We start from the raw sequence: 12,357 nt of genomic DNA, 5'->3' as shown, positions 1-12,357 counted from the left end.
TACTCCAAATTGGTCACAAGTATTCAAATATCTATGATGACATACATATTCTCAACCTATCTCCAAGTAACTAGAATGCCAGAGAAATTAAAGGTACCATCTCTAAAGCTGAATAAAGAATAGGTGAGACACATCCGCAACACTGCTAGATAAAGAGATATCCGCTACACAGCTAGATAAACATTGTAAGATGCATCTGCTTTATAGCTGGATAAGATTAGGAGAGAGATAAAGATGAGAGGGACATCTGCTACACAGCTGAACAAATTACGTGTGATGAGTTGAACCAGTGCTAGAAAGATCTTGTGCCATATGGAAAGCGGACTAACAAAGCAACCAATATGCACCTCTCTTCGACTCTCTCATAGTGCTAAGTAGAAACAACGTCTTCTTCGGCTTCAACTATTGATGATAAACTCTTGAACCTTGTAGAACCTTGACAATTAACTCTTCTCTTTAATTTTTCAATTTCTTGCTTGAAACTTCCTTAAAGATTTCTACTTCCCTATGGCCTTTTTGAACAAAAATTTAAATGTATATATATATATTTTTCATTTTTTTTAATGGAACAATAATAACAAGACTAAAATTTACATGGCCATGAGAGAAGAACTTTAGCACTTGGATTTTTTCGATGTGTAATGTCTTGGTATCATGTACTTCAACAACTTTCAACGTTTGATTTTCCTTGCTCTTGTAACTAAGTCTTCAACTTTGATTTTTGAATTCTTCTTTCTAATGTTGCTTCTAAACCATAAACTCTTTAAATTTCTTCATATATTTTGATGTCACTCCACTTGTTGATGATGATAAGTTTCTACTGAGAGAGAGTCGTAATCCAGTAACTAAGACTACATTGTGAGGATGCTTTGTCTTTCTGCATTTCCTTCAGGCCTAATTTCCTTTCCATCATGGATGGTTCGGTCCATCACGATTACCCTCTAAAAGGAACATGTTCTCTCCTGAATGTAAAAGATCTCAATGTTTTTTTCTCTAATGTCTCAATAGAATGTTATCCCTAGCAATTCCAATTTCCATCTTTTCAGTGAGAAACAGTATGTACACTTAGCTAACTGAATACTATGTGACTCTAAATATTGGAGATTCTTGGTACAACTAAAAAATTTCTCCCTTACCTCCAAACCTAAAATGAACATAGTCCTCGATGTTCCAGATATAAATAAATGAATGAACAAAGAGAAATGTTGATCAAAAGAAAAATAGGAAAGATGTTACCAGGACCAAGTACCACAAAGGTGGGTTGCCTCCCATAAAGCGCTAAGTTTAATGTCTTCAGCCAGACATGACTGTACCTGCAGAAAATTAGTCGTGATAAACGGGATCCTGTAAATTTGTATTTTCCACTTCAGGGTTGGTCAATTCGATAAATGGTTTCAACCGCTGACCGTTGACTTTAAAAGTCTCTCCAGTATCATGGTTCCTAACCTCAACAGAACCGTGCAGATAAACGGTCTTGACATAGAATGGGCCAGTCCAACGAGATCTAAGCTTACCAGGAAAAAGGTGAAGGCGAGAATTATACAAGAGAACTTTCTGTCCTGGTGTAAACGACTTTCGAAGAATCGATTTGTCGTGAAAAACTTTGGTTTTCTCCTTGTAAATTTTCACATTTTGGTAAGAATCATTACGAATTTCTACTAACTCATTGAGCTGAAGTCTACGGTTATCACCAGCAATAGGTAGGTCAAAGTTTAGCCTTTTAATGGCCCAATAAGCTTGGTGTTCTAATTCTACAGGAAAATGACAGGCTTTACCGAAGACTAGTCTATACAGAGACATCCCAAGTGGAGTCTTAAAAGCGGTTCGGTAAGCCCATAAAGCTTCTTTTAAGCGCAAAGACCAATCCTTCCGGGTAGGGTTTACGGTCTTCTCTAAAATCTGTTTAATCTTCCTATTAGACACTTCTACTTGGCCACAAGTTTGTGGGTGGTAAGGTGTAGAAACCTTATGGGTAATAGAGTATTTCTTCATGAGCGTCTCAAAAGACCTGTTACAAAAATGGGAACCTCCATCACTAATGATTGCTCTAGGCATACCAAATCGAGAGAAAATATTGTGTCTAACAAACTTGATCACAACGTGGCGATCATTTATCTTGGTAGCTATTGCTTCAACCTACTTAGACACATAGTCAATGGCTAATAAGATGTAAAGGTTACCATAGGAATTGAAAAAAGGACCCATAAAGTCTATAACCCACACATCAAATATTTCTACTATTAGTATAGGATAAAGTGGCATCATATTACAGCGGGTCAACTTCCCTAACTTCTGACATCTCTCACAACTTTAACAAAATAGGTGGGAGTCCTTAAACAGGGTTGGCCAATAAAGACCAGATTGTAAAACCTTCGCAGTTGTTTTATTAGAACTAAAGTGACCCCCACAAGCTCCAGAGTGACAAAAAGTCAGGACACTGGAGATTTCGTTGTCAGGAATACAACGATGGATGATCTGATCAGGGAAGTACTTGAATAAGTATGGATCATCCCAGAAAAAGTATTTAACCTCAGACAAGAACTTAACTTTATCCTGTTTAGACCAATGGTCAGGCATTTGACCAGTTACCAAATAATTAACAATGTCAGCAAACCAGGGTAACTCAGAGATGGAAAATAATTGTTCGTCGAGGAACGCATCATGGATTGGTCTCTCATCATCTCTAGTCTCATCAAGTATACGGGATAAACGGTCAGCTACTACATTTTCAGACCCTTTCTTATCACGTATATATAGAGTGAATTCTTGGAAAAGTAATACCCATCTGACCAGCCTAGGTTTTGAGTCCTTCTTCGAAAGGAGATATTTAAGAGCGGCATGATCATAATATACTATGACCTTAGACCCTAGGAGATATGATCTAAATTTCTCCAAGGAAAAAACGATGACTAACATTTCTTTCTCAATGATAGTGTAATTCAACTGGGCATCATTTAGGGTCCTACTGGCATAATAAATCACACTAGGTGCTTTATTACGTCGTTGGCCAAGGACAGCACCAACCGCATAATCGGACGCATCACACATGAGTTCAAATGGGAGGTTCCAATCGGGTGGTTGGATGATAGGGGCAGAAGTCAACAATGATTTCAGCTACTCAAAAGCTTGAACACAGGCTTCATCAAATACGAATGCAGTATCTTTAGCAAGTAGGTTCAACAGAGGTAAGGCAATCTTGCTAAAGTCTTTGATGAAACGTTGATAAAATCCAGCATGGCCAAGGAAAGATCTAACATCTGTTACATTCTTAGGTGGTCTTAATTTTGAAATTAGGTCAACCTTGGCTTGATCAACTTCTGTTCAGGACACCACATGTCCTAACACTATTCCAGATTTAACCATAAAATGACACTTTTCCCAATTAAGGACTAAGTTCTTTTCTTTACAACGTTCTAGAACTAGTGTAAGGTGGTGCAAGCATTCATCGAAAGAGGAACCAAACACCGAAAATCTTACATAAAGACCTCGAGAAATCGCTCAACCATGTCCGAGAAGATACTTAGCATGCAACGTTGGAATGTTGCAGGTGCATTACACAACCCAAAAGGCATACACCTGTAAGCAAAAGTACCAAATGGACATGTGAAGGTTGTCTTCTCTTGGTCCTCCGGTACTATAGGGATTTGGTTATAACTAGAATATCCATCTAGGAAACAATAATGGTTGTGGCCAGCTAATCTTTCTAACATCTGGTCGATGAATGGTAAAGGAAAGTGGTCTTTCCTAAAGGTTGAGTTCATCTTACGGTAGTCTATACATACTCTCCACCCGGTGGTAACACGGGTAGGGATCAGTTCATTGTTCTCTTTCGCAACTACCGTAATCCCAGACTTCTTTGGGACAACCTAGACATGGCTGACCCATTTACTATCAGATATGAGGTATATGATACACGCATCTAACAATTTGAGCACCTAGGTGTGAACAACTTCTTTCATATTAGGATTTAAACGTCTTTGCATTTCTCTTGAGGTTTTGGCACCTTCTTCTAAGTATATGTGGTGCATACAATCTGCAGGACTAATTCCTTTCAAGTATGCTATGGTCCACCCTATTGCAGTCTTGTGATCTCGGAGAACACTAACTAGTCTACTTTCCTGATCGGGCTCTAAGTCAGAGGCAATTATGGCAGGAAGAGTATTTTCATTACCAAGAAATACATATTTCAGTGTATCTGGTAACGGTTTTAATTCAAAGGTGGGTGCCTTAACTGATGATGGGAGGGTTTTATCTATGGTCGGCGGAAGAGGTTATGGTTTACGCTTCCATTTTACATAATTCATTACTGGTGCAGAGTCTAACAACGCATTAACTTCTTCAAAATGACTATCCTCATCATAATAGTCTCCGAAGTGGGGCAAGCACGCCTCTAAAGGATCATTAACACTATTAGTGGTAAAGGTATTCTCAACTAGAGAATCAATCATGCATATGGAGTCATAGTGTTCAGGGTCCGGTGGGGGTTGTAACGCTTTAGAAACGTTCACCGAGATTTTCTGATTCCCAAAAGAAAATTCTACTAGGCCAGTTTGACAATGTATGACTGCATTTGCAGTGGATAGAAACGGACGACCTAGGATAATTGGGATATTGATATCTTGACTAGAGACAGGTTGAGTGTCTAAAATCACAAAGTCAACTGGATAGATAAAGTTTTCTACCTGAACCAAAACGTCTTCAATAATTCCACGTGGAATTTTGACTGACCTATCGGCTAATTGTAGTGTTATCCTAGTTGGTTTCATCTCCCCTAGTCCAAGTTGTTCATATACCGAGAAAGTTGAAAGATTCACACTAGCCCCAAGATCTAATAGAGCATTGTCTATGGTTTGTTTACCTATGACACATGTGACAGTAGGACAAACAGGATCTTTAAATTTGATTGGGTACTTTTGTGAGAATATGGAACTAACTTGTTGGGTCAAAAATGTCTTTTTATGGACACTAGCGTCTCTCTTGACGGTGCACATGTCTTTTAAGAACTTGGCCATAGCCGGTACATGTTTGATTGCATCTAACAAAGGCAGGTTGATCTTAACTTGCTTAAAGATGTCTAGGATTTCAGCATATGTACTAGGCTTTTTCTTAGCTAGTCTCTGAGGAAATGGTGCAGGTGGTATATACACTCTCTCAGGAATATCTTCCTCACTTGGACTCTTAGCACTCTCAGGCCCATTAGGTTCCTTAGACAAAGTTTGGTCAACTTCAGTCTCATTTTCAGTTGGACTACTATCCTTGGGTGGTTCTACCGAGTTCTCTAGAGTTTTACCACTCCTAAGAGTGATAACTGCTTTGACATGCTCATTGTGGTTAGAACTACCTGATCTATTACCCTGGTTAACTCCTTTAGGGTTTGGAGTCGTTTGGCTAGGAAATGTCCTGTCCTCCCTATCATTTAACCGGTTCGAAAGTTGACTTATTTGAGTCTCTAAGTTGGCTATAGCTCGGTCGCTATTTTGTTGGTTACGCTGACTCAACAAGATAAAATCATCGAATTTTTGGTTACTCTGAACAACACTTTGGGACAAAAGTTTCATAGATGCCTCTAAAGTCATCATCTTAGGATCAACTGGGCTTGGTACTTGGGCTTGAGGATGGTTCCTAGAAAAACCTGTTGGTGGGTTGCTAGATGGGCCACCCTGATGCGCACCTTTAGACCACGAGAAAATTCGGGTTATGTCTCCAACCGGGGTTATAGGTATTAGAGTATGGGTCAAACTTGGGTCGACCCTCATATTTAGAGTTCATGCCGCCATGTAGGACACTAATCTGATCACGGGTAGTTTCACTAGGGTAAAACAGGGGACAATGGAGTCCAATATGACTTTGATCACCGCAGATCGCACATGGATAAGTTCTGGGCTCACTATTATAGCTCATAGTCTGGTTGGACCCATGGTTCATCTCTAAGGCCTCTAGACGCCTAAGGATATCAGACCCATTATCCACTCTATTGACCCTATGGATAGGGTTCCTAGTTATTTCGGGCTCCCTCATTGAAGCCCATTGACGAATCTTTTCAGCTAACTCGATGAACTCGTCAAAACATTCATCTGGGTCCTGATGGGTAAACTCTCCACCACTTATTGTTTCTACCTGCATTCTAGTTTCACTATCAAGGCCCTCATATAAAATTTGGGCCATGTGGCCTTTATCAAAGCCATGATGTGGGCATTGGTATAACAACTCATTAAACCTTTTTACATAATCATGTAGGCTCTCACCTATTTTCTTCTTAAAGGTTTGGATTGACTGTCGTACAGCAGCAGTCTTATGGTGTGGGTAGAATTTCTTAACGAAAACCTCTACAAGTCCATCCTAGGTAGTGATTGTTTTATAAGGAATGATACGATACCACTCACCGGCTCTCTCTTCTAGGAAAAAAGGAAACAAACGCAACCTAACATCGTCTTTGGTGACATTCGGATAACTCATGGTGTCACAAATCATCTCAAAGTCCCAGATATGGGTATACGGGTTCTCATTCCCAATCCCCCTAAACTTACGTAGCATGCCAAATGTCCCAGGTTAAATATCAAACTTAACAGTATTGGTCGGTATAACAACCCCAGGTTCACGTATCACTCTAGACGGGTTTAAACGGTCCCTAAGGGTTTTGGTTGGCGGGACTTCACCAGCATTTTCATTAACCATTTGGGAAAAAATAGAATCACCACAAAAATCTGTGTAACGGGTCGGACTCAAACTAAAAAGGTCGTTTTCCACAAGTCTATCTCCTACCCGTTTCCAACGGCGCATACACAAGCAATAATACTAGTGAAGCAAGAAAATCTTACACATGCAAATGCAAGGTTTACTAAATTAGGTAAGCTTGGGTTACCTCAGCAAAATATACCTAAAGGTATGAGGCTGAGGCTTGTGGAATTTCGGCTTGTAACTCCCATAAGGCCCAAGGCACGGGTTCAGCGTACTTTTCCATAGGTTTCCTAAATTCGGTAATTCTGACGATGCAATATGGTGTGTGCAACGTGTATTTTTAAAAAAAAAATTATAATGGAAATATATACAAAAGGAAATAAAATAAATAAAAATAAATAAAAATTTGGGTTTTATAACTTACCTCTTTTGGTAGGCAATTTCACAATAAATGTTGAATATTACCTGCACAATAAAAACAAGAAAATACCCAAGTAAAATCAAATAAAAAAAAATTAAAAAAAACTAAAAAAAAAATCTAAACCTAATCTAAAGGCAAGTCCGCGTCGGCGGCGCCAAAAACTGATGTAGTTTTTACAAGTGGTAAGAAATGGATTCGATTCTCGGACTCTTCAAAGATTTGGTTTTAGGACTAATGAAAGAAAGAATAAATACTAAACAAGAATTGCTAAAATAGACCAAAAGATTGATATGGTGATTTTGTATTCAAACAGGGCGAAAATCTAGGATTTCGAGATTCCACCGCTATTATGTATATTAGAATGTTAAATAATTTTCTAAAATTTCTCCGGAAATCTCAAGAAGATTTAGGACACAAATTACGTCTCGTAAAATAAATCGTTTAAATCAATAAAAATTCTTGAACGACTAATAGTTTTCTTCACTGGTACGCTGGTCTCTATGATAGATATATAACTCATTACTCAAGCATTAGGACACGTAAAAATTAATTATTATCGTTACTACACAAGAATATAAAGGCCATGGAGAAACGATAGTATAGAAAAATAATTTAAAACACTCTAGCATACATAATATGGTTTTCTCTCTAATCCTAGAAAAATAATTTGGCTACTCATAACTGAAAGTAACAATGTAAAAGAATTAACGGAATTCATTTTTATCCAACTCAAATGGACTTGCAGAGTTTGCGTATTTTATATCCAACTTCTCGTTTGATCACTTTCAATTATAAGAATGATAGGTGTAAAGATCAAAATCAATACAAACACAGGATAAAAGATCACCACTCCCTCCCGTGCTAAGTTGCCTTGATCACTTCCAAGCTTCCATAAGTGGAGCACAATGTTATATTCCTCCATATTCTCTTATTAATGTAAAAAGATTTCATTTGTATAAGCCAGCTCCTTCTTTGGATTAATTACACATCATTAGTAAATGGTAAGTTCAGCCGATCATATCGTCATTCTCCTCAATATATGTGATCTTGCCTGCCATTTTCCAAATATCATTTAGTGCCTTTTACTGCCTTGTTTGCCTCATCAATCTTCCCATAGTCTTCATTATGTTTTGACCATTAAAATATGGCAAGTCAAGCTGATATTTTTCATATTCCTTCTTTATACACTTTATTACTCGACAAGGTAGGTTGGTCCCATATATAACAGTATCAAGACTGGGACCTTGCTCGTGCCAGTTGAGCTCTTTGACATTTATAGAGCGCCACCATGAACGTCCTTGTTATGGGATAGCCGAGAGACTCATCTGCTTTCAAATTCCCTTTATTTTTTGGACACAGTTCCGTATTTCGGTCCATTGAGCTATATTTATTAAAAACTGCAAGACTCAACAAAAGCATTAAATTTTTACAAAATGAAGAACCAGATAAATGTAAATTAAGATGTAAAAATGTAGTGTGTTCACACTTATCATTGCTCTTAGTTGTTTCTTTGGGGTTAAAATTAGTGTTACTTTTGTGCACTTGTTTGGGCTTTGATACCCTAGAACTATGGCCTTGTTTGTTAAAATATATGTTTTAGCGTAGTCATTGTTATAATAAATTTTTACAAATACCTTTCTCAAATAAATGAGTATTACTGGAAAATGCTCTAAAACTTGAGAGGATTTAAAACCATGATTATACTACTAGAACTTTATACACAGTCGACAAGGTCGTCCATTTCAAACCATGCCGACTTACAACACCTCGAATCCTCACCCCCATGACAAAATAAGCTTCCACCTTGGTTGAACGGGGATGGAACCCTCGTATCATGTTGGCTGAATAGGCCTTTTTTAATGAGTAAACTTGGCAAAACTCTATTTTTTAATGATCCACAATACTTCCATCACCATCACTCATCAGAGTTCAAACCTAATTAAATTTTTTACACCGTGTTTGCACCATATACTTAACTTGTATTAACACCGTCATAGAATTTTCCCGAAAAAATCACGTCAATATCGTTTTTTAGTTTTTCCGAACTGTTTAACCAAATTATTATGGAAATCGTGTTAGTTAAGAAACTCGATGATTCATAAAACTTACAATTTTGAATCATGGAAGCCATTAATTCGTTTTTATTTCGAATTGTTAAGCCACTCCTTTGATATTTTAGGGTTCTGAGAATAATTTTGGGATTTGTAAGTCCAGAAAAACAGTTAGGCGGCTAAATATGCCTAAGAATAAGACTATCCATATTACTACTAGCCAAGGTTTGTTAATTCATGGGAAGTGGCGTAGTTGAAGAAACAGGCGTACCGTTTTCTTCGAAAATGTTATTGAAACCCCACGGCCGCACCCCTTCCCCACTCCCCTCAATGTATCATGCCGATATTGGTGAACATTTTTCGAAAATGTTACGTCTTGGGAAGTGGGAAACGTTACGCATGCTTTTTCACGGTCACCTTCGCCCCTTCCCAGCATTTCTGACAGGTAACTGTTTTATGACCTGCTGACTTGGGGAGCCGGTTCGAATCCAAAGGATTTTTCCTATATATATTCTTCATAGGAGAGTGCGTCATGTTCTCAGTATATTGACTAGATGCAGTTATTACAACATTTTAAAAATAACAGTACGGTTGACTCGTAGGAGCAGTTATTGCTTTTGTTTATACAAGTAAAGGATTTTTTTTCTAAAAGTAGCCTTTGGGTTTTCTTTTCCTATAAAAAGAGACCTATCCTTTCAAAGTTATTCACCCATCACTTTCAATCTCCCCAAATCAGTCACTCTTCATTTTCAAACACCAAAAATGACTCAAACTCCATTCAATAATCAAGAGGATGTTGTTATTCTTAGATCACACATCACTGTCACGAAGCACGACTTTGAAAGAGAATACTGGGTCGCCAGTAACCACGACGAAACCGGAGATCCGTACCTTAACATGGATCAAACATCCAATGATTGGTGGGAATGTGTGTTTATGATTTTCAAAGCGCTAAACGGAAATCGCTATTGAAGGACGCTCCAGGACATTAGAGAAAGATACGATTTGCTATTCAATGAATGCATAGTGCTGAAACAAGAATTGGAAGCTCGGGCGGATGATGTTCCCAACGAATCTGATATGGTGAGAGTAAGTTATAAATAAATTATTTTCATTATAACTTATAAATAAATTATTTTTCCAGTACTCTTTGGGTCGCAGCCAATACGAATTAAAGTACGGCAAAGAGTTTTTGCACGAACATTGCTATCGTCTCTTGGCAGAAAGTACATGGCCATTCATTAAATATCATTAGGTGTTCCGTGTTAAAGCGTGATGTAGTGAACTATTTTATGTCCTTTCCTTCTTTTTATTTCACTATACATGAATGTTTTTTTTCTTCTATTCAATGAAATCAGTTCAAAAATATGTACTCAGTCTGTATTCCAAATTATTGAGATTTAGTAATTAATATTTTGGGTCAAAGATATGCTTCATGATTTGGTCATTGGGGTTAAGCCCAACATTTAGCTAGGCAGTTTCAATGTGTATTTGTGTGATTTATACGTGGGATAAGAATGCCTACAAAATAGGAGTTTAGTTGTAATGGGTTACTGGCAAAGAGTCTCATCTTTATGTAATGCCTGCCTATTTAAAGGCACTTTAAGGTTAATGAAAAATATGCCGAGTGTTTTACAAGATAAAATGCGCTTAAAAAGAGCTTACTTGCCTCCCCTCGATAATAAAATACGCATCCAAAGTCCAAACCGGAAGTCTCACTTCCAACTTATCGCTTCAAACTTATATATAATAAGATCCCAAATTCATATGGAGTTAGATTTCGCACCAGGATCCCCAGAAACATATATAAGTTTTAGTCAATCAAGTCAACAACCTTGATTCTTCAGTCCAAGTCGGAAACTACTCCCACGGCGACAAGTCTGGTTTTCAAAGTCTTAGTTCTTAATTGCGGCAGCAGGGTTAGGTTCTCTAACATAGATATTTTTCTGCAATTTGTAAAGCATAGCATGGTTAGGGGAGTCACTCTAAGATTATTTATTTTTTTTATCAATAAGTCACTTCAAGATATATAAGCCGGGTGCTTCCGGCATCTACCTCTAAGTGACTTTTTCTTAGATTGCTTTTAGGATTAATAAACCCGGATAATATTAGTCACATCTTAACCATAAATACTACTTCCACCAATTACTAAATTTTTGGGTGTCTTTTCTCCCCATTGCAATCCGCTTGCGCTCTTGTTGCAATCCGTTTGCGTTACACTGGGCCTTTATATATTATCATATGGGCGTAACAGTGGGCTTTACATAATAATGCTCTCGTCATTTTCAGGAACTTATGCCTGATGTTTTCTTCTCACAGCCTTTCGACGCGGCTCTTGCTTCTCCAGGCATTCTAGCTTTATGGATTCTAAAATCTCATAATCCTGTTGTGAGTCAATTATGGAGAAAATATACAAGTGGTTAGGTGCTAAGCAGCGACAAATCATACGGAAGCGCTGATTTGATCATCAGGAAAAATGCGCGTTGATCAGATTAACCCCTTTCGCCATGATAACCGTCAGTTTAACTCATATCAAAATACGGAAGCAACAAAATTATCACTGGTAGTAGTTATAAAGTGTTCATGTAGAGATCATTTTATGTATTATCTGTTCAAGTAAAGTGCACAATGCCTATTGTCTACGGTGCAAATACATGTCGATCCTCAGGTACAAGGTGGGTGTATGGTGAACATGATGCAAATACAATAATATGCAACTAAACAATTGACGCAACTCTTGCTTCTCCTGGCATTTTAGCTTTATGGATTGTAAAATCTCATCATCATGTTGTGCGCCATTGGACTCAGAAAAATAATTTTATCTGTGTTACCCCAAAACATGAAACGTTTTAACTTCACCTCGATCGGGTATATAATGGATTTAGTTGACCAGTAAAAACATTGGCGTAATATTATCGTCTTAGTAGAAAACATCGGCGTATAAACCTACCACTTGTTTACAATTGCATACCGGTATATGGCGACTAAACCTACCACCTCGACCGGTGTTACCGTGAAATCGATCAGCTCCGGAAAACATCTAGTGAAGAAAGTTGGCGCGATGTCATCTTCTATTTGCTTATACTTACGGTTAGTGGTGTAAAGTGAATCACAATACGAGCTGTCCATGTTGTAAAACTATTAAAATAATAATATATATTTGGTGTACATACTGCTGTATACTTTGTTGTGCAAGTGTAAGATAGA

General features: G+C 37.7%; 1 protein-coding gene across 1 annotated transcript; it reads right to left on the bottom strand.

The window, feature by feature from the left end:
- Positions 1–4,271: 4,271 nt before the first annotated feature.
- LOC113350871 lies at positions 4,272–5,576 on the bottom strand. The gene has a single exon (XM_026594976.1). The coding sequence runs from the start codon at positions 5,574–5,576 to the stop codon at positions 4,272–4,274; it is 1,305 nt and encodes a 434-aa protein (XP_026450761.1).
- Between the last annotated feature and the right edge of the window lie 6,781 nt (positions 5,577–12,357).

This window comes from Papaver somniferum, chromosome 2 (genome assembly GCF_003573695.1).
Source record: "Papaver somniferum cultivar HN1 chromosome 2, ASM357369v1, whole genome shotgun sequence".
NCBI classification, from domain to species: domain Eukaryota; kingdom Viridiplantae; phylum Streptophyta; class Magnoliopsida; order Ranunculales; family Papaveraceae; genus Papaver; species Papaver somniferum.
The sequence above is the reverse complement of the archived record's forward strand: the minus strand, read 5'-3'. Positions and strand labels throughout refer to the sequence as shown.